This window comes from Athene cunicularia (genome assembly GCF_003259725.1).
Source record: "Athene cunicularia isolate RWA chromosome 2 unlocalized genomic scaffold, athCun1 chr2_part1, whole genome shotgun sequence".
NCBI classification, from domain to species: Eukaryota; Metazoa; Chordata; class Aves; order Strigiformes; family Strigidae; genus Athene; species Athene cunicularia.
Genome location: NW_020799095.1, coordinates 21,652,791 through 21,676,875, shown reverse-complemented (window position 1 = coordinate 21,676,875; position 24,085 = coordinate 21,652,791). Strand labels below are relative to the sequence as shown.

The 24,085-nt window shown below is 35.9% G+C and overlaps 1 protein-coding gene across 1 annotated transcript in view; it reads right to left on the bottom strand.

The window, feature by feature from the left end:
* Positions 1-8,941: 8,941 nt before the first annotated feature.
* Positions 8,942-24,085, bottom strand: part of MEOX2 (mesenchyme homeobox 2) — a 52,498-nt gene continuing 37,354 nt past the window's right edge. Inside the window, exons 2-3 of the mRNA XM_026842405.1 lie at positions 23,043-23,215; positions 8,942-10,249 (exon numbers count right to left, since the gene is read on the bottom strand). Of these exons, the coding sequence (XP_026698206.1) occupies positions 10,025-10,249; positions 23,043-23,215 (398 nt within the window). The 3' untranslated portion in view covers positions 8,942-10,024. The remainder of the gene's footprint in view (positions 10,250-23,042; positions 23,216-24,085) is intronic.

Here is a 24,085-nt window from a genome sequence, read left to right as displayed (position 1 = left end):
ATATATATATATATATATATATGTTCTCTATAAGTTTCAATTTTGGTTTGTAAATGTTTTATTTGTTGATGATTTTGTTATGATCGGTCACATTTTTCAACTTGATTTAGGGTGAAAACTAATTTAAAATATCTAACTTTCCACAGAGAAAGAATTACATTTTCCAAAAAGTTAACAGATTGAGTAGTCTATGATCATAGATATATTGTAGATATAATAATCTATGAAGATTTCTGATGAATCAGGTTAATTAAATTCAGAGGAATAATTTGATTTAATATCAGATACATCACTAAGTCTTCATTTGATTTTGTAACTCACAAACACACACAAAAAGATCTTAAATGTCCTCGAAAATAAGATATCCTCATTGCCTTGAGCAGCACAGCATCACTTGTAAAATGAAATCTCATGTTTTATGCCAGTTTAGGACATGCTTGTGCTTGAATTGGAGAAGATCAGTGTGGAAACTGAGCTGATTAATTTTTTTCCATACATTGTCATCTTTTCTTTACATTTGAGAGATGAATTTGCCATTACTCAGTTGAAATATGAGACATATCTGCCAATCCATCATTACTAAAAATCACAAACTGTATTTTATATAATAACTGTTGCAATCATGTTTGGCATCCCAATTCATTTAAAAAAAAAAAAAAAAGAAAGAAAAAAAATTCACGCATTGTTTTCCTTCCAGATAGGAGAAGTTGTAGTACAGTGAAATCCAGTGTCCCAATTAAGACCCAGTTTGTGTAATTGCAGTAATCAAAGCAGTGCTAAGTAAGCAAACTGCATTTGTGGTTAGATAGGTCATTATTCACATTCACTTCTTCCGTTGTCACTCTGAATTGTTACACAGCTGTGAAGTTTCACCTCAGGGAGAGTTGCACAGCAGTGATAGGCAAAAATAGGGATGATAGGTGCTTATGGTTTGCATAAAGCTGCATATATGTTTCAGCATGGTTCTTTGGATGCCAATTTAAATACCTGGATGATAGTATTATCCTTTGCTGTCAAAATTTCTGAGAAGCCTATATCTGCCTTGGTCTTCAGAGCTTTGTCAGACTCACCAAAGAAGACTCCAAAAGCACGGTTCGGTGAAAAAGCCTTTTTTTATACTGTTATGATTTTCTGATATTCTGAGGCAGTGGAAGGTGTTTGTACATATCTTGCAAACATGTTAGGAGACTATAGTCTCCTGCTGGAAAGAAAATAAATCTCTGTATTGAACTGTCAAATGCTATATTCACAGTCATTCAAAAAGCCATTGTACAATGGACTCAATCACAAAGTTATGGCTTCGTCCTCATTTAATCCATAATGTGAGCAGGTATAGGATGGATTTTAGCCATTAATGCGTTACAGCACAGGAACAATTTCAGTGCAATTTTCAGTTCTGTTTTCCTTTCTTTCTAATCAAAATGCATTCCTCTAAGCCTCTATTCTCTAAATTTAATGGAGAACCCATTATAACAAGTAAATACTGGGATTTTGATAGGTATTCAACCCAGGCCAAGAAAGGGTTTTAGGGGTTTGTGGTTTTGTTGTGTAATGAAATGTCAACAGTATATTTCAATAAATGTATTCATACAAAGTCTGCTTTTAATTTCATGAGATCCTAACTCCAGCTTCATCATGCTTATCTTCGTGCCATTGCTGAATCTTTAATTCTTCTTTTGTTAGTCTCTTAAGAGTCCATATAACTTTTAACAGGAATCTGGCTGAGCCAAAAAGGAAATCATCTCAATAATGCTGCAAGCCAGTGCTTTGCGTACATCTCATTATCACAATATGCTAAGTCAGTCAGAGGCTAAGCATGATATTGAAAACACAAGAGGAAGTCCTTATGAAAGTAAAACTGCTCTTCGTAGTAGAAGACTGGTAGTTCAAAACCATCCAGATGTCTCTGGGTAGATCAGAAATGTAACAGCACTAAATACTCAGTTACTTGCAGGACTGCTCTTTATCTCAGTGTCATATCAATCTATTGTAAATATTCTGTCAAGGGTTCTGCATAAGGCTGGGGAGAAAGTTGGGTTACTTTCATCAGTGATCAAGCAAACAATGCAGTCTTACTGTCAAAAGGAGTAAATGTGCCTGTGCTTTCCTCGTCCTTATTTTTTTAAACCACTAACAATGTTATTCATTAAAAGGACTGTTTATTCAAAAGACCTTCTGAAATCGCCATAGGAAATAGGAAGCCTTGCATTTATACTGGTAATCCCTCAGCTCCTAACAACAGTCATCTGCTAGGGAGAGAGAAGTGTTGTAACATCTGGCTCAGTGTCATGAGTTTTCATCTTCTGTTGGGAGGACTGATGTCATGTAAGGAACAGAGGAGCAGGCTAACTATTGTAAGTGAGAGAGGCAGCAGCAGTGGTTATCCTCTGAGCTGGGCTCATGGATCAGTTGAATGGCTGCCTGCAGCCCCCATGTGTTGATTCTGGCCCATTAACCACCCTGTTAATCTTCAAAAAGCTTTAAAGTACGAGTGTTTTGGAGAGTGAATATAGGTGAGAATTTGCAGGTGTCTTTCACACAAGACAGCCATCTTCCAGCTCTTTTCAACAGACAGCTCTCCTAGTCTATTAAAGCACAGAAGGAAATTCTTTCCACCACCTTTTACCCTGTCTAAAATTTCTGAGAGCATCAGGATTTTTAACATTTTGCAAGATGGCAGTGCAAACGTTAAAGGAACAGAAAGTCAGTTTACTGTTTTGGAAAATTTATACATTTCATTCAATCCACATCATTTAACTTTCAGTTTTTGAGTGTCACCACAATATATACTGCTGCATGAGTCATCTCAATCGTGTATCAACCAACATTTCAATTCTCTGAATGATTCTGTTCTATTCTTTTGGGAAAGAACAGCATACAAGAACAGGGCAATTTTAGGCAATTCAAAGGTTATACCATGCTTGACACCTGACTTCACTTTAGTAACACCTGCCTGAAGAATAATTAGCAGGCCACTTTTAAAGAAAGAACTTCCATACACCACAGATGGCATTCTTCATACCAGACAGGCAACGATGTATGTTGGAAGTAAGCCAAACTGTCTGCAAAAACTGTGAGAAATTCAAGACAGACATCTGAGTGGAAGGAAAGTTTTACCTTCCTCAACACCCCTACCCCCCTGCAACCATTCGAGAACATCTGTTCAAATCTACCTCTGTATATTATGCGCTTTATTTTTCTTATCTACGAATGCCACAAATTACAGAAGAAAAAAAGCAGCATAGCGAGTTTCTTTTATATTGGTTATGAAACCTACAATTTAATAACATAATGTGATGATTTGCCAGCCATAGAAATCCTGTATTACAAGACTCTTGTTAGAACCAAGAACAAAATTTTCTTAACTGGCTAGTAATATGGGGCTTCAACTCACATTTCCATAAAGTGGTCCTAATTTTCACTGTGTACTCAAAACCTCATTGAAATCAGGATACCATGTGTCATAACAGAGGCACAAAGTCAACAGTCACTTTGGAAATTATTGGCTAATGTCTTAATCCTGGACTGTTCATTGATTTGTATGAACTTTTGTATGTACTTTGGGCTAAATCCAAATCCCTGTGAAATCAAATCGCAATCTTTCCATTGCCATCCATAGGCTTTAGATGAGGTTCTTCAATTCCTCAGAAGAGTCTTTACTTCGTTCTTGCAAAAGTATTCTATATGAAAGAAGTCCTGGGAACCCTTCATATTATTGTAATCAGAATCAAATGTCTTATGCAAATATTCTAAAATTAGAAAAGTAACAGCTCTATGTTGTACTTAGTATCTCTTATGAACTAAAAAAATGTGCATTTTATTTCCACAGTTCCAATGAATAAGCATATACACAAGAATTATAGAAATACATATACAAAATTATTTACAATGTGTTGTAATTCCAAACTAGGGCTTTTTTCCTCTCCTGGTACTCTCTTAAATGCATTTCTGTGGTGATTGCATAAAATTTTTCTAAGGGCACTTTTCAAGATAAATTTTTAATTTGGGAAAATGCCCATTTCAGTATTTTCTCAGCTGTGCATGTGACTTACTTGGCAAATAATGTGGTAAGTGTTCAGAATAGACATACTTCTAAAAGCCCTACAGCCCATATGCAAACTTAAGTAACATATACAGTGTATATATATTCATGATGACACATAACGATGAGAATCTGTCCCTAAATACTAAACCACTTGTATATATATTTGCCATGTTCATTGCTCCATATGGTTTTGGAGCACACTTCTATAACACAAAACCCATGATATTATCACGTGGTAATAAGACAAGAAAGTTCCTACAGAATTCAATTATTGTGCTGTTTATTTAAAGAATGAGTGAATCTGAAACTTGTTGGCTACTAATGTAAAATAAAATTTTACAGAGTTTCTCTTAATGGATGCTAAATTTTCAAAGTTTACAAATAAAATCCAAATGTTAGCAGAATTTATGGCCAAATTTTGTCTCTCTCTCTGAAGAGAGAAGTCTCTCTGTGGACTAGTGATGTTATTTTGTTAGACATCAGAACTGAGTATTTAAATTCAAGTATATAATCTTGTTAGATATAATGGGTAAATATTTCTAAAATAATCACATTGGTACACAAAAATATGAAACCATTTATGGAAAGAACAGGGATGTGGTGATATGCTTTATTCCAGTCAGTTAGTATTCTGAACAGAAATAATGCCATTTTAATTATTATTTAATGTCCTGGATCACATTCTTATACCTTATCTCAACTATATCACTTCTGCTTTGAAGAACCACATATTTACTCTTTTTTTTGAGCTAGGGGAAGGAGTCGGGGTCACGAGGGTTGGAAGAGGTTGTCACAGAAAACATTCAAGAGCTAAATAAAATTTAAAAAAGGAACAGAATCAAGTCCTCACAGCACATTTAGTAGGGCACTGAACAAAAGGCTTACTGGCCTTATGATACAAGGTGGCCAATACAAATTACTTCAGTTCCTTGTCATTTACTCATTAAAAAAGGCTATTTTAAAACTTACCTTTCTTTAAAAAATCTTTGAAGTCTGTCTATAGAAAAGCACTGCAAAAAAAGAGAACTATGATTATTTCCTACTACAACTACTGTTTAACAAGCTTTTAATTTGCAACACTTTTTGAGGTCTTCTCTGCTTGTTGGCATTAACCAAGTCTACTGCCCAGGTGATTGTTTTCAACTGAATGAAAGTAAAGTTTCATCAAATTTCTTCAGATAGGAGTCATGACAGTTCAGATGCCAGAAAAAGGACAATGGCTAACAGATCTGCATGCACGACTTGGACAGAAGTAATAAATGGCTGAGAAACTTCTAATACATTTGCAGTTTGTACAGATGACTTGTTATAACGTCTTATTATGCGGTATGGTGGCCCTGACTAACAGCCAGCGGCCTTAAATTACGTTGAAATTGATTCCTACCTGCAGCTTTCAGCAGTAAATGATGTCAAAAGAGTACGGGCTTAAAATAAAAATTAATAGAAATATATAAAAGCAAATAAACTCTGGTATGTCCTTGTTAATCTGAGTTAATAATGTGCATCAGCACTGTAGCCCTATGCCAATTATTGCCAGCTATCAGCTACATTGCCTTTTTTAATTAGTATGGACATAACATTGTGTACAGAATTCTCCCCTTCAATCCACACACATTACCTAAAAATATTAAATTACAGTACATAATTGGTTAAACATTACTCTTTAAAATTTCTTGAATCTTGTAGTCGATCTTAAATACTGCATGTACTCTATTAAATACAAGCTCACCCAAGAGACATGAACTGACTGAAGCCAGGAAATTCTAAATGAAAGCTCAAGCTGACATTTTGTCCCTAACTTATATAACTATGTTTCCTCATAGCTACTAAGAGTTCATGTCCTAATGGTGTTTCTTTCTTTATTTGTACAAGTAATATTATTGCAATAGTCAGAGCCTTCATTTAAGAAAGCAGGACACATAAACTACCTTGAAACTTGGCCTGTGGTGGAAAGACATAGGTATAAGGTCTCTCCTTCTTGTGCTTTTTTTGTCTATTTTTGGATCTGATGAAAAGAAAGTCAAAGAAGATAAGCATTTAATTAAATTCTCAAACTACTTCCAATTTATGATTTAATAAATTGAGCCAGCTTGCAATGGCGTTATTTTAACCACACCTCTTGAACTGCTATTGTCAAGATAAATCTGAAAACAATGAAGCCATAGTAAACAAAAACACAAAACAAAAACTTAACAATCATAAGGGAAAAGAAAGAACCACTGCAAATAATATATAGCCTTGTACCCCAGAGACAGCAGAAAAAATAATTATCATCTGTCATGTTGAAAATTGTAAAACGTCAGTTGAAAAACTGTTAAACATCACTGCCCTTTTACACTCAATTATATTTTCTCTGTATGTTTCCTAAGAGTACATATTTCTCTGTGTGGCTCAGCAATACGCTAACAACAAAACATCAGAGAGGTAGATTCTGGACAGATAAGATATTAAAATTACCTTAACCCCAAAAATACATCCTTAGTCCTCAGAAGCAGGATTAGCTGTCAAGAAGTCATGAAAAGTGACTAGCCACTATTTAATAACAGGAACTAAGAAAGATAAATAAACCAAAGCAGGTTTCATCATTTCACTCCACCACCAAGTGCTTGCACAACTTTGGGCAAATCACAATCTTAAAGCTTGATTTTGTCCATCTGTTAAATGGTATAGTCTTAACTATACCATATAGCTAGATTGGTAGAAGAGCCCTCTGTTAAGTCTGCAGGGAGATATAAGCCAATGGAGATAAAACAAAACTTCAAGTTACAGTTCAAAAGCCTTTGTCCATAGCTCTTTCCAACAACAAAATTATGCTAAAGCTTTGATACAAAATCATAATATGTTACAGCAGATGATTGATCCTAGGGGCTTCCATAAGACCGTTTTTGAGTAACTGGGGTACTCAGAACAAGATGAGACATTGTCTGCGTTAATGAGACCCACTAACCCACAAAGTGGAGTTAAAGCACAGGGTGGTCATTGCTGCTATGTGTGGCTTGAGTATGAGCTAGCTGAAATCTGAAAGAAGCATGTCTGTATTTCTGTGGGGCTGTGCTTGTAAATAATTCCTTCAAGACCGTGGTAGGAAGCTCACTGTGCTTAGACTGCAGAGCTTCAAGTTCTACCAGTGTAGAACCTCTGCACCATACTGCACCTACCAATGGTGCACCCACAAAAGAGTTGTTTAAAACCACGAGAGGTCTTTAAGTAATCTAAGAGGTTACTACATACAGTTAACACCTTACAGACAAATTCAAAGTCTGAGCTGCTTTTAAAGCATGGATGATGATCAATTTTGTTAGTATTTTCTTTTTTTTTTTTTTTCTGTAATATAAAGTTACATAATTTGGTCCTTTGTTTGAAGATTCATTCAATTATCTAAACAAAAATTTTCCTCTTCAACCTGTGCTTTAAGTCTCAACAGATTCAGTAAAATCTAGAAAAATGGAAAAATACTGTCTTTCTCAATTGGAAAAAATTCTTCCGGCTAATGAGATTATTATGGCTCACAGATTGCCATCATCATATATATTGACGGCTCCCCTACTGCAATTATCCCAGTCAAATCACAGTGCCACTAACAGAATAATGCACTTTTCAAAATGCCTTGGGCTAGGAACACATTGCTGGTGAATTTCAGGTAATGTAAATAAAGCACTTCCATTTGTTTTGTAAAATGTCAGCTCAAACTTGGACAATCCCTTTTCAGACTCAGTCTTAAACTTTTTATGGAAGACAACAACAAACAATTCTGAGAAGCTGACAATGCATTTTTGACAGAGTATTTCAAACACAATAATCTCTCCCCTCTTTACTAGCAAAAGAAGTCACGTATTTGACTAAATCTGTTGTTAAGAATTGTTATTGGAAAAGTCAATGTTTTTCACCTTTTCATCCTAATTTTTCATTTTGAAATTTAGCTATATTTTGTTTAAGAGAGAGGAAAAAAAAGGTCAAGAATAAAAAGCTTTAGTCTGAATCACTGGGTTTTTTTTCCCGTTTTGATAATTGCCACCATCACCCAAAAAAACTTTCCCATCCAGCCATGAAATAAAAATATGAAGTATTCACAAGTAGTTGGCTTACTTCTCTATCCTACTCCCATTCTCAGCAATTTTGTATGACAAAGGCATATGAAAAAGAACTGAGAAGCAAACGCAAAACCCCTTAACTGCTGGAATCAATAAAATGTTCTGAAGTCTTTAAAGAAATTCATTACCCATTCCTTGGATATTTTAAACTAAAATGATCGTGACAACAATTAATGTGCAAGAAAGATCAAACCTACAGTGGAAAGGATTTGGAAAACAGACACAGAGTTCTTGATTGTATTTAACTTTTATGATGCCCTAGTGCTGCACATAGCAGAGCTTCAGTGAATGCTCACAAGCATTTACTTGGATATGCACATTTCTTGCTTACTCTTTCTTTCACTCAACTCCTATCACACTACCCAGTCCAATTCATCTCCAAAATTTTTGAGATATTTTGTTTTTTTTTTCCTGAAAACCTTTATTGAACAAAGGCATGATAATGTAAGTATGCATCTCTTCCTGCTATTTATTCCCTTTCATCCATTTCAACAAGGTCCCACAAAATAACCCTTTATATTTGCTCTAAATCTGGAAAAATGGTTGAACAGACTCTTGTTGGTTTTGGCTGAAAACATCATTAGCTGCTAGATGCCTTTTTCCTGCTAAAGGAAAGAGTTTTGCAAATGGATCAATGTAGAAGGTTTATCCAAGATTAAAAGCCTGAATTTGAAAACATAGCTTTCTGTTGTCTACAGACAGACTGTTCCGAAAGATCTGAAAAATGCAGAGCTGCTTAGGACTTTTACAAAAAAACCACTTTAAGTATCCTATGAAATCACTGAAGAGAGACCAGAATTATTTAAAAAGGATTATTTATTAAACATATTTCTTTACAAAGTACAATCAATGGTTTGCATTAAATTTTGGGTTTTGGTATTTGCCTGTATGTACACAAAAGCTTAATACAGAAAATATGTCTTGATTTTACACATGGGACACAATACTGAGTTACCTTCATATTTTGTTTTCTACCAACATAAGCAGTCGATAACAACTTTCAGCTTATCTGCCGGGGCTTTTTTAAACTGAAGATGAAGCAACAGCATTTCTGCAGAGTGTCAGTATTTATCAATGTACTCAATTATGACAAAGTAGAAATGAATAATCCTTTGGGAAGCTTCCACTGAGCTTGAGTGGAACATGACATTTTTTGGCAGGTTACTGGACTATCCTTATGATCCTAAAAATCATTTTTTGCAGTTATAAGATAAGAAGAATTGAGGAGCTAGGTAAGTTTAATAATACCCTATTAGCAGCAGTTGATAGTAAATGCAACATAAGGTTTGTTTTGTCTGTCATACAAGGACGTGTCCTAGCAGACACTACTGTATTGTTCTCTATTTGAACAAAAGTATCTGCATGTATTGTATGTCTTTGGAAAAACAAAACAAAAATAAAGAGACAAAAAGCCATTTATTGTCATGAGTGACTATTGCCATCAGCTAATATGAATGCATTGCTAAAATTAGTGAAGACAGGAAAATGCTGTAAGGTAAATATATACAGAGTTAAAATACATTTCTTATCCACTAGATAGTGATTTTGTGGCACTGTGGTTTTCAGAATATAACGTCTGTTGAGAGCAATGTAAATTTCAGTGCAAGCTAAAGCAAAAATACCTGCCCGCTGTCATAAACATGACAAACAAATCTGGAATGTTCAAAGTAAGTTCGTCTTCCACTTCTCCACTCTTGAGGCACCTTTAAGACATGGCACTTACTGTAAACCATCTAAAAATCAAGAAAAGCAGACACAATAAGCCTGAATTTTCCATAACAACTTTAAAAATCACTGCCAAAGTCACTTGCATACGTAAACGATGCCTGTGTAAGGCTTGCCAGCAAAGCATCTTTCCTGAGAACGGAGCTGGGACACTCTCTGTTTATCATAAGTGTGCGTGCTCAGAGCTGTGATCGCTGTCGTGGCTGTCGTCGTTCGCTAGTGAGTCCCCTGTGTGCTGGAGACCAGCTGCGCCGATGCCAGAGAGCTCGGAGGGGAGCAGCGTGCCCTTTTTCACATTCACCAGTTCCTTCTCCCGGGCTGCTGCCCCTTGCTGACCCCCTTTTACCCGCTTCCACTTCATTCGTCTGTTCTGGAACCAAACTTTTACCTTCATGGAAGAAAGACAAAACAAGAAAATAAAGATCGTGTCATTGAAGATCGTAATGATCTTTCTAGCTGTGGCACAGCACTTGTTGTTTTTGTTTTTTTTTTTTCTTTTTTAATGTGCTTTTCTTTCTGTATGGTAAAAAGCTTAGCAAGCTTTCCCTGAAGAGCAGGCAATCCAGTTTGGACGTGAACCCTGGGCGTGTGAGGGTAACAACTGCAAAGGAGGGAAGGGGGTTACCGCAAGAAGGCAGCTGGGCTGTGTGCAGCAGATAGCTCCACAGGAAGATCCGAGAGCCCTTTAGAAAAGATTTAAAAGTTCATCTACTCTTGAAACACGTATTAATATCATTTCACAGGCAGAGAAGCAGAGTCAACATGGTTCCCATCAAGGGACTGCGTGGAAGAACCTACATTTCATCTAATAGCTCCGTCTGGTGGCAGGGACTGCCACCCCTTGTGCTTATAATGCTTTTAATTATCCTTCAAAGAAGGGTAGTTACTTTGGAAAGGATCTCGCACTGAAAAGTTTGCATTGCTTTCTGCCTGTTTGTTTCTGTAAAGTGGTGGTGAGTTTCAGATGGAACACTTCAAAAGCTTTTTTTTTTTTTTTCTTTTACTTGCTACAGTATCTGAAAGAGTATTTCTTACCATCAAAACTTACAACTTTCTTGTCTATTTCACAAATGTATTTAAATGATTCTAGTTGACAGAGCCTTGATTCTACTACATTTAGCCATAGACCTCAGTCAAATTTTTCAGACAAAAAAATACCCCCCAAACCAGAGGGCAAGGCATTTATAAATTTGAGTCAAAATCAGCAAATAATTTCAGATGAGAATGGAAAAGAAATTTGTGTCATGAAAGATTAAAAATGTATCTGTATTTAAGTCACATTAGACCTCAAGATTTTACTCCAGCTGAAACTCATTTTCCCTCCTCCCCTTCTCTGTATAGAAATATATGGGGGGAAGTAAACCTAAATTATTGGCACAGTTCTAAAGTACTAGCACTGCAAACCACAAGGATTTTTTTTTTCAATAGCCAAAAGAAAAGGAAAAAAAAAAAAAAAAGATTAGACCAGATTAAAGGCTGATTTCAGATCAATTTAAAATATTGTCACTGAAAACAGTATAAATAGAAGATTGTTGGGTTTGATCCGTTTAGAGTTAATGTTTCTAAAAGATCTCGTGCATGTGTGTCTGTACAGCTCTTCACATGAAGGTTCTACAGAAAAATAAACAAATGTCTGCAACTTTTGACTTGGAAAGAAAGCAAGAAGGCTTGCAATGCTGGTGTATCCTCTGCTGTGTTCAGCAGAATATGTTTCAGAGCTTTAAAAGAAACAGCAAGGAACAGGCACAGCAGGACATATTGTACAACATGAGTAATAGAGCCACAAAAATGCTGTTTTGCTGAATCTGTCTTACACATCCAGGAAACATCGCAGTGTTTAACCTTTACTATCACTTTGAATTTTACATTAAAATTTTACTACAATTGAACTGATAGTTAATGTCACTAACTGTATGCACGTATGTGGGAAGGAAGAGAGGTATATTTATTTTTCTATACTCTATATTCCTATAAAAGCCAATGTGAGCTGTTAAAGCCAATCACTTGGGAACAGAGCAAAATGATTCCAGGTTAGTTAAAAGCCTCAAAGCACAACACATCCTTTCCTTTAGTCAACTCATCAGAGCCAAAGAATCTGGCTTGTAAAGTGAAATGAGTGTAAAGGGGAAGGTATTTATTACTGGCTGCTGTGATGTTGGGAACTATCATACTTGGGTCATGTATCAGAGGTGCCCATGGAAACAGTGTCTTCAAAAGGGTACAGCATTAGTACAGCATTAGCAGCTTTCTGGGGGGAGTTGCTGTTTTGTTTATTTTTGGGGTTTAGGACAATTAAGTTTCTCCTGCAAAAGACACAACTCTACTGGTGCCAGACAGTGCAGTAGATGCAACTGCAGTTGTAATCTAAACATCAAAAATAACACACTTTGGATTCAGCCCAGTACCACATCACTCTTCTGAAATAAGGGCTGAGAGAATTTTATTCAGTAAGAAGAAATGACAGGCTTGAAGTGATGTTTAAAAGATCTAAGCAATTCTCCAGATATTTTTATGTCCTTGAACATTCACAGAATAAGTCACAGCATTGAAAGCCTAAAAAAAAGAAAGGCATACAAAAAGTGTGTTCAAGAAAAATGACAGTGATGTATTTGAAGCAGCAATTTCAATACACAGACTGTATTCAGCTTACTATTGGAACAGGAGAAATCCACCTTCCAGATGCATCCATTTCACTTCTGGATACTTGAGAAACTGAAGCTAATACTTCTACAGTCATTGTCAGAAACTGTTCTGGCTGGGGCAGATGTGAGCAGGATGATTACTGCCTGGCTCCTGATGCAGGTGCTCATTTCTGTTCTCTCACAGACAGAGCTAAACTCCCACATCTGCTGGCCTGACAATTTTTGACTATTTTCTACTGCAGTTTAATAAATTATTATTTGTTGGTTTTCATTTTTTATTACAATATTTTGTTGCTGCTGCATTTTAGAATTCAGGTCATGCCACAAAATGGGCCAAAAGGGGTCTCTCTCCTTGAGCATTAAACTCAGGAGAACTGATCAGCATCAACTTCCAGGTAACAAGTAGCCAAGGACAGGATGGGGAATACCTCTTTGTTCAGATCACCTACCCTCAGATTAGTTCATCCAACCATGCCCTGAAATGCCTCCACCAAGGATGAGCATAGGTCAGAGTCCTACACTCATATATTATTGATAGAAATCAGTTAAAGGATGATGATTTCCCTTTTCAAGAACAAGTGCAAGAAACATGTAAAAATTCCTCAGAGGATGCAGCATGCAATGCTATGTCTGCACATGACCCACTGTCTGGGAAACACATCATTTAAGAAAAGTAGGGCTGAAAGGACTCCAGCTGCCTTTGCAGCTCTTGAGTGTAGGAGGAAGAGAGTAACCCTGACACTCCCACAGGAGAATATATACTACTGACTGGCATATAGCCTGTCAGGCTTCCCATACAGAGAAAATGGTAACAATTTTTAAAAGACAGATAAAAGGAAATGGAAAGCTTTAGGCTTTTTTTATTAATGACTTCAAATAATCTGCATCTGATTTACTTAGAGAATATCAAATAAGAAAGTTCTTTATTTGGTATGTCAAAGATATTATAGTGAAGTTTATCACTGAAAATATTGTGAGCTTATTTTGATGTCATTTGCTCTGTTAATGTACAGCAGGACTCTTATATGTGGGAATATGTTAGGTATTTTTTTATATATATTGCTTTATGTCCTCCATAATAAAGTACTGAAATCCACTTTTGACCTGATCCAAAGTGCACTAATCTCAATGTGAGTTTTTCCAAAGAGTTCAATGGACTCTAGATGAAGACTTTAATGCTCATGTGCTAATAATATGAGACAGGTCCTTCACTTGTTATTTCCTCTAGAGATCAAATTCAGATATTGGAATTCTGAACTTCCTTTGAAGCTGAAGACTCAATTATGGAGAGTATAGTTGTTACTGATATGTGATCCACCTATATTTTAGTAATGGGAAGGAAGTGAAGCGAACTTTGTGTGAAGTACTTCAGAGTGTCAATTTATATAATTCTTGGAAAACTGTGCTTTTAAAATGCACAACTCATTTGAAACTTACAAGTGTTGCACAAAACATGCATCAGAACAAAACACCCTGAGAAACAAATAGGAAAAGGGAGAAAGAAAGAGGAGAGAGAGATAAAGAGATAAAGAGCAAGAGTGAGAGAAAGGAGAGAATGACCGAAAGATAAAAAATCCCATTAAACTAGAAAATAGAGAGAAAAAGCCCTTATTGAAATGAACTTGCAAAACTCTCGAACTCTTCCAGTGAAAGAACTAGCTCGTGACATTTATGTTTGCAACAATATCCTCTTAAAGTAGTTTAAAGATCTACTACGACAAACCTGATATTATATGTTTTATGAGCCTTTTTATGCTGTTTTTCAAATCTAAGTTAGCTTCAGTAGGAGCTGAGAGCGCTCACCACCTCCCAGAATCAGCTCCTGATTGTCTATTATTTATTAAAATGCACTCCCTCTTCTCCACCCTCTGACTAGCACAACTTAACTGTATAGAGCGAGCATGTGTATGTACGGAAAACAAAGGCAGTGGAAGGAAATGAACTACATTAAAGATGATGGTTGCATTAACAGCTGTTTCTAAATCAGCACTTATGAGCCAGTCTATTGAGCACATCTGCTTACTGGCACGAAAGCACAGTTTCTTTTCCCTTAGTCAACAAGTTGTTTAGCATCTGCATCTCCACATCTGATGATTAGACTGTTACTTAAGATATGAGTAAATGATTTCACATTGTGCATCTCCTGATGTACAAGATAAATGGTTTTGCTGTGACCAATTTATTTTAAGGTCCACTGCGTAGGAATCACGGGAGGAGATTCAAAACAAGGAGGTCAACACTGTTAGTGCCTACATATTCTAAAGTAATCATTATATACTTATGATATATAGGTCCTTAGAAGGCTCAAGGGCCACATTATGCGCTGTCTCGCATGTATATCTTTAATACAAGTTTATGATGTGGACATCAACACATCATTTTGGTTCCAAATGAGCATAGCACCTAAACTACTAATTTAATACTACTTCATCAAAGCACTTAAGTCACATTAAGAATAACTGACTTCTACCATGCTCTGTAGAATGCAGATGCTTCCTTTTGACATGGTATTTTAGCATTCTGTACTTACAGAGAGGAGCTAAACAGATACCTTCTATGATTAATGAGTAATTCTTAATAAAGACATTCTTATCTGAAAAAAAAGAGTGACTAAATTCAAACTATCTTAGTTGCACTGTCTGCTGCCTGTCTTCTTTTAAGAAAAAAGATATTTCTCTTTAAAAAAAGGTCTTTTCTGAAATGAAAGATTCTTTCCTAAAATTAGGTTTTCTGTTCCAGGTTTTAGTGGCATGAGTCCCAAACAAGATTAAAATTTAAAGCCTGATATCTCACAAATCTTAGAAATTAGAAACAAGAGCACTGTGCCAGTTGAAACTGTTATTTTGCTATAAGGGATGCATATTTCTAAGTATGAGTCTTTGAAGTCGGTATCCCAAATTCCATGCTTTATTATACCTAAATGATGTGTCAGGATGACCAAATAACCAAGCCTTTCAAGCATTCTATCCCTGGTCAGCCATTGTCTATTTTATTTTTTATTTTTTAATCTGTCAGTTTACTTTCTCCTAATGCAGACAAACATATGGATAACAAAAAATAAACGTGACTTCTCAAAAATAAAAAAAAAATGAAAAGCTTACTTCTCAAATCTCTTTGGCTCTGAAAACATTCCTGTTATTTTTTTAGATAGTACACTTATGCTGCCAAGTTTTAAAGAAAGTCCAAAATCCTGAACTTTACAGAAATCACTGGTGTTATATGGCTGAAACTTATCTTTTTTTTTTTCCTCTTTTTTTTTTTTTTATATAGATATAGTATTTTTATGATATTTTATTCAACAAACTTATAAAAGCAAATAGGAATGTAAAACCAAAAAAGTTTCTTTTCCTGTTCTAGGAAAAAAATATAAGGGCTGGAAGAATCAAATCTATTAGTTTAAAATATTTACAGAAATGGTCATCAGAGTTATCAGCTCACTTCAGTAATTAAAGATAACATAAGATTTCAAATAGTTCAGCTGGATTTCAGTCATTCTGGATACGGGAGAGTAAGTTAAGGTAGTTTATTGAATTAAAGTTCTCTTCCTTATATTACTTAAAGGAATTTCAACACCTAAACTCTCTTAAAAATCTTAAATATATTTTGAGCTTAAAATCAGTTTGTATAAATCTGAGTATTAAATGTCTTCTTAGTTATTATAAAATAGTACCAAAATACATCAATTGGAGAAAATTACCTTTTCTTTGGAAATTAATGCGTGGTACCAGAACTTGCTGGTTAAAATTACCTCCTCGCTGATTTAGAGCAATCTGCTCTAAATGTTATGTTAGAGGACTTTGCACTGAATGTGCACAAGTACTTTGCAACAGCTGTTGAGAAAAAGGGGAGGTTTTGGCAGGTGCACAAAGGACAGCTGGAGCTTTTGGCACCCAGGAAGGTGTAGGAGTGAGTTCTGGTTTTTTGTTACATAGAAGTCAGTTGAGGTTTGGGTACTGCTTAGGTGATACATTCTCCTTTCTACCTCCCACGTTTCAACAGGGATGGAATGCACATTATATTTCAGAGAAGAGCAGTGATAGGAGTATTTCAGTACAGTTTCAGAACTCTTTGAGAGCTCAGCTTGAGACTCAGTTTACCTCCCTCTGCTCCATCCAAAGAATTGCCACCTTCTCCACCAGTGATCTTCAAAATTAATTTCATGATTAAACAGCTAACCCTTCCTATTCAAAACCTCTCTTAATTAGGTTTCAGGGTTAACACACCTTAAGCAAAATAGGACACACTGTTTCAGCTTCTTCCCTCCTGCTATCTTGTTGTACATAGTCTAAGGGAGTATTTTTTTATAGAATTAGTCTCTCTTTTTTGTCCAGAGGCAAAGAAAGGCAATCTGTGGGGCTGTTACCAGAACTCCTTCTATCTTGTTTTCCTATAATATATCTTTTTAGAGTCTACCTTCATCCACAGAAGAAACACATAGTGAAAAACTAATTTGTGGGGAAGATCACCTTTAGCTAAAAGTTGCTGCTTCTTTGCATAGGCATGAATTACATGTAGAGCACTTTATTTCACAAGAGAAAAATTCTAACATGCATCATTCTGCACCCGTTTTGCACAGGTCAGCTCAGTGTGAAAGTTAAAGGACGGTGGGAAATCAAGATTGGCTTTTGGCTGAATATGTTGATGCTTTTTTCTGCTACTACTTGAGTACAAAGAAAGGCAAATGCCAAGAAGCGGGACTTGGCAGAAAGCAACCTCTGACTACCAGCCCATGACAATCCTCCAAGGCTCTATGGCTGTGGAAACCATCTCTCTGCCCAAATAAGAAGCACCCTCATTTATATTCACTTAAACTAGTTGCACAGTTCATGACCTCTTTCTGCCTTCCAAAATAAACCAGTCCTGAGTCTTCTGATGATAAATCAGCCTCAAAATCAACATCCAGTTTTCAAACTAGTAAGCAGCTGTTTTCAGCAGGGCATGCCTTGAGGAGAAGAAACTAGTGAAACCAAGAAAGAGATTCTACATTTTTCAGTGCCCTGCATAAAAAAAAAAAAATCTTCTTTGTTCTGTATGTTCATTTGTACCTCTCCAGTACCATTTGTTCCTCACTGATCTTTGTTTTTTAAAGTGACCATAAATGACAAACTTAAAAAGATTTTTATCTCCTTAAACAGGTGACAGAAGAAGCCACACCTGTCTCAACTTGTGTCTCAGAAAGGGTAGGGGTAGTAGACAGCAGGGCCTTACTTACTTTGTAAAAGCAGCCATATGAGCTGCTAATATTTCTGTCTATATCACATATGCTGCTTGGCACAGAAAAAGGTTTCTCCTCACCGAGAACCTCACAGGGTTTCTCTGCAGGTGTAGGGTCCATTCACAACTAAACAGCTTGAAGCACTTGGATCTTTGTACATGGAATTGCTTGTTCAAAGTCAATCGATACTGCAAAAGTAAATATGGTGTTTGAAGTTTTTCCATGTACTTTTAAAAAAATAATTACTGTACAAATCAAAATTATGCATAAGTTTTAATTAAGTTTGCCAGGAGCATGCTTTCCTAAGAAAGAAGAGAGTTAGCACAGCACTTAGCTCTTACTGTTGGTATTTATATTGCTCAAGACAAATATAAAAGTATTAGTGAGCTTTATTTTATTAACAGTGTTACTTTAAATAAAACAAACAATCCAAAGGACTTCAAGCCACACAGGCTCATTATTATAGTGTGTATAGAGAGTGCTTAACACATGGAAGCTTGGAATGACCAGCTGCCTCTCAGAGAAGAAATGACAGCACAATAAATCAGACAGATATGGTCAAGCTTTTCCTATCAGTCCATGGTTTGAATGTATACAGGGGAATAATTTCACCACCTAACCTTAGAAGGCTAGCTTCCTAAAGTGGGAAACTAGTCATGCTGTGTGATGCGTGGAGTGACATTTACTCTTGCAGAGGTGGTTCAGAACAAACACCTAATTGAGGAACATTTAACTCCCTGGATTCTCACCAGGGTGACTAAGTGGAGCTACTCTTACCTTACCAGTCAAGTCTAAAAAATGCAGTGATCAGCTTCCCCTGAGCTCTGCGATGCTGAAAAGGATTTTAGAGAAGTCGCTTGTGAAGGATTGAGGTAACTGAGTCTGGAGGATATTTTTCTAATGGAAAACTTGATTTATTATTTGCATGGTCATAACAATACAGTGCTACAGTGTGGGTTATGGTACTATACCAACATTGCCCAAATGCATTTAAATAATAATGCTGCTTGCTTCTCTTTCAGGTAGAAAAAGACATTACAAAGCCTCCTCCTTCATCACTCATCCCATGCTGGTACCACATACATGGAAGTCAAACATGGATGCAAAAGCACTCATCATTTTGACAAATTTTTGTCCTTTGTCTATGCAAAACCAGTGGCTTCAGGCATTTTATAAATGCTTGGTAGCTTCTGGGCAGGTATTCGAAATAAACCTTCTAATTTCCATCAGCAGAATTTAATCTGACTAGGTGGGATTTTCCGTTTATGTTGGCAAACAGAAGCATTACATATTCGGATTGTTTATTCCGGTAACTTTAGCTAGCCTGCAGAACTGCAACATTACTCTTTTGATTAGCTCCATGCAAAAAGATCTTGCGAGGTGAAAAGATCTCCTACTCTTTCTATATTTGGCAGGACCAAATCCATAAAAATGTCCATTTTGCCACGCCTCTGATACCCCACTGCAGCTGCTTCCTCTCCTCATCCCACAGCGAGATATTAAAAAGTTTGCATATCTTCTCCAAGTTTATCTGGAAATACAAAAAAGCCAAGAATGCTCTTGTCAAGGTTACAAATATCTAGGGACCTAAGATAGTTTTTAGTCTAACTGGCTCTTCAAAATATAGTAGAGGCCTGCCAGCTGAAAATTATTAACTGCTGTCTGAGCAGAGATTGTGAGTGCACTCTATAGGAGATGAAGCAGGAATTATATATACCTATACCGCTGGATTTCTTACAATACCATAATAGAGCCATCCTACCACCAGATGTGCTTATAATGCTCTCAAAGTGCACTCAATATCTAGGCAATTGAAGCACTTATTTCATTTCATCCTCCTGCCTTGTAATTCAGGTTTCCTTTTTAGGGAGTGATAGGATTAATTCCTTCTTCTCCATATGTTGTGAGGGTTTTTTTTTCATTATTATTTGGGTGAAATGGCCTTCCGTGAGTCATTTATGTTTGAACTGATCTTGTAAGTTGTTTCAAAATTCAAATGGAGCCTTACTTTGATGACTGTAGAAAACTTTAATACCCTTACATAGCTTTTTAAATATGGTCAGACATATGGTTTTTTCTACAGCTTGTTTAAATGCCAGAAAGGTAATTATGAAGTGTTAGTTGGTCAATGCCTCTTTTAAGCTGTGGCGTATGGTTGAAATTATCACTATAGTCAAGAGGAAGATAGAGCTTTCTTAAGATAATGGGCTCTGTGATTTATCTCCCATCTTGGGAAATAACTGAAAGTTGTAAATTCAGGATGACCCAACAATACTTTCCCCAGATTATTTTTTGTTCTTCTGCCCTCTGAATAATATGATGCTTGTCATTTTTAAAAAACTAGTAAAAAAAAATTATGCTAAACAATTAATTCCATCAGGTGTTAGATCTGCTCTCAAACCGATTTTCTGAGCAAATACATTAGTTCACCCACTGCTGGTTTTGATCTGAAGAAAGTTTCAGTTCTCTGTGTGCAAATTCAGTGTTTCATGGAGAGATCAAGAGAGCTTCCAACACAAATAGGTCTACAGCCTTTGGTGAGATTGAAGTTATCACTTGTGTGTTCACTTATTTCAGACAAAGGTACCAACTATCAGGTAACATTTTCTACAGTGCAGCCATTGGGGGAAAAATAATAAAAGAAAACTGTTCCAGAAATAGCATTTTTCTAAAAATGCTATCTCACTAGAAAGTGGTGGGGTTTTTTTGTTGTTGTTTTTTTTTTAATTCCATCAATATATTTTAATTCAGTCATAATAATTTTAGAGAAGGGATTGTCTTGTTGCATCTGGTTAAGATAGCTATCAAATATGATCTTCTCTGTTGGGATAGCTAGTAAAAGAAAGTCATAACAGTAGTAAGTAAACAAGTGCTGTTGTCCCACTCAAGAATAATCATTCATTCTGGTAATGATGGAAATACAGGTCCTGAATATTTCAGTCTCTTAACTGGAAAAAAAAGAAATATTAGTGTCACACCATGTTCACCCTGTTTTGGGTTTTTTTTAAGTAACTGAAGGAATACTGATGTAAAACAAGTATGCAAGAAGAGTCAAGCCTTTTGGTTTACTGCATTCAGCTTCTGAAGACTGCCATATACCATGGAAACTCATACCCAGTTCCATGCCTATTTACACAATTTTTCCATCAAAACATTATATTTGATTTTAAAAAGAAACATAACTGACAACATTGGAAGTGACATCATTTCTTGGCTTGGTATGATTCAGAAACTGAAAAATATTTCCAGAATTTCCTCTCAATCTTCTTTTTGTTTTTAATTAACAGTACAGTTTTTATGATATCAAATTATTTTTCTCTCAGACAATATTCTTGTGGTAAGATACGGAACTGGACTCTATCAAGCTAAAAATCTCAATGCTTTCCTTTTCTAAGCAAGACAGGCTTTAAGGAGGAAGGCAGGAAGGAAGGCAGGGAAGCAGGAAGGAAGGAAGGAAGGGAGTTATCTCTAGCAGCTCATTTGTAAACTCTGATAATCTGGGGAAGCAGAGAAGAATTAGTTTACATAATTAGATAGACTAACTACAATCTATAGAAATTATCACAATTATCAGCAGAATGCTTAGAACTGACATTATGTGACAGCTAGAAAACAGCAAGTGCTCCCATGACCTAAATGAATTCTCTACACTTGTGTAGCACAGGCTGCCTTTTCTCCTCCAGAGACAATATCCATTTGTGCTTTTTCAGTATCTTAAAATGCTTTTAGTTTAACTATTTCATTTAGGATAGTGAACAGTCGCTTCATTTAGTTGTACAAGTCAACCTGATCTTTGAAGAAAAGGATAAAGAATTTGTCAGGGAGAATAGTTAAATTCCAGGACAAATTCACCATTATTAAATATGGGAATATGTTTTTTGAATTCAGCTGACTGATTCCCATCAAACTGCCCAGCAGATTTTTTTTAAATTTATTTATTGTTGCTCAGTTTCCACACCAAGACTACCTTTGTTACTGAGACAAGAATTTATTCCTCTTCTTCTTTGCAGTCAAAATCGTGTGGAAGTTAATCTAATTGTCTCAGCTTACTTCAGTCAGTTGGAATGAAAAAGGCAAAATTTTATCAACTGTTTTATACAAAATGGTGTGCTTCACAATTATAATAAACATATTTTAAGTAACTGAAAATGACCCCAGTGGAACCTGGCAACATGTTCAAGTCAAACAAGAAATTACTGGCTACTTCTTGACAAACTGGAAGGGACAGCCATTGACTAGAAGCCTTCAAAGAAAAAAAATGTTTCATTTGCTTGTATGAGCAAATGTGTGTTCATATGTATAGAAAAGGCTGGATTTTCACTGAGATGTCTGCTTATAGCAGGTGTTAATGAAGCTCAAGAAAATTGCAAAACTTCTCACATCTAGAGTACAACAAATCATGGTGCTATTTTGATACCTTCCCTTGAATATATCATCTTACTGACTGTATCTAAAGCAATCCCTCAGTCTAATATTGATTACTGAAAAAAGGATGGCTGTCTACCAGTGGGCAAAAAGCTTTCCATTTTAATGATAAAACCATGGGTAATATTTAATCAGATTTGGTGTTCTTGAGTCCAGTATTATAAATGTCTTTACTAAAACACATTTTTTAAATGTGTATGTTGATGAAATTATTACTTGAAAGTTGACTTGAGTACCTATTTTGTATGCTAGGATGAGATCCTGAAACACTTCAAGACATGCTTAACATGAATATTTCCACTAGAAATCAATGTGACAACATACATGATGAAACTTGAGCACATGCAGAAGTGTTTCCTGGACCAGGGTTTGGTGAGCAGTAAGCCAATAACAGTGATAAGAAATTCCATCATCTCCTATTGTGCAGGGTGAGATAAAATGGCTAAAATGCCTGTATTCCTGTTTTCTTGGTGTTCCCATTCTTGCTGCCATCTGGAAACAGGATGTTCAGAAACTCTGGACAAATGGCAACTGCATATATTTAATAGACTAAAACAAGATGCTCGTATTCATTGCATTCAAGCAAATCAACTGCTTCTGCATGCAGTATTTGGGACCTACCACTCCTTCAGCCACATCAGTGTGGACAGATTAGAAAAGATGTGCACCAGTTTAACAGATAGATATATTACTCATGTTTTTATCTTCCATCTTGGCCTACTAGATTAAACTAATCTGTAGCTGGTACATATAAAAATATAAATTACTTGCATAGCAGAGTGATAATAAATGTATAATTTTACTACTAATGTAATAATAAATTTATAATTTTACTACTAATGTGATAATAAATTTATAATTTTTACTAGTAATAAAAGTCCATTATTTTGCATCAGTACCTGTCTTTCAGTGAGGTCAAGGTTTACTGCTATCTCATATCGCCTCAGCCTGGTCAAATAGTTATGATGAGCAAATTCCGCTTCTAGCTCTCTGATTTGCTCCTTGGTGAAAGCTGTCCTTTCCTTCCTGGGTTTACTGTTGACCTCTGATTTGTAGTTTCCTTCTTGAGAATCTGAAAAAAAAAAAAGATGAAAAAAATGGAAGTAATGACAAGTGTATGGCTAAATAGGAAACAAGCCCAAAGATAACAACATGCTTAAGTTACATTCTTCCAACTTCCTTCTTTTGTAAACACACCCTTGCTTTCATACTTATGGATTCTTCACTGTGTATCAGGAAAGCAGCAATAATTCTGACAGACATGAGCTGCTGCTTCCATTCACGCATGTCAAACTTTAGCTTAAAATCTTGCAGTGGTTTATTTCTTAACAGTTCTCTGTAGCATTTCTGCAAAGCTTCAACTCCTTCCCACTTCTGGCAACTCTCAGCACACCCAGCCAGTACAGGATGTGTATCATTTGCTTAGTGTCTTGATGAGTAATACTTCAAGAATCTCTCTCTCCTATCATTTTACTAATACCTTAAGCCAAAGCTCTATTTTAAAGAATACACGTTAAGCTTTAGTACAGTTACAGTTTCAGGGAAAAGTTACAAAGAATAGAAAATTCAACACACATCAGAAAGAAATCAGTGAGCATGTCCCATGTGATAATGTGATCTATTCCTAGTCATGACTCAGTGCAGGTAGGGAGGTTATGACACAGGTGGTATCAGTATTGGCAATTTGATACCACTATAGCTCATTACTGAAAAAATACTTTGGCTACAATCAGAGGAGCTTTGCTGAAAGTGTCATTACCACCCTCCTGATTCCCTTTACTTTCAGAAACAGATATATTTGGTCCTTAGCCAAACTACTGAACTCAGTGAGAGTCATGCCTTTCCTGTCAGTGAAGTCTGTTTAAATAAATGAAAAAGGATCAAACTGTAAAAAAAAAAAAAAAAAAAAAAAAAAAAAAAAAATTTCAGCACTGCTAGCAAT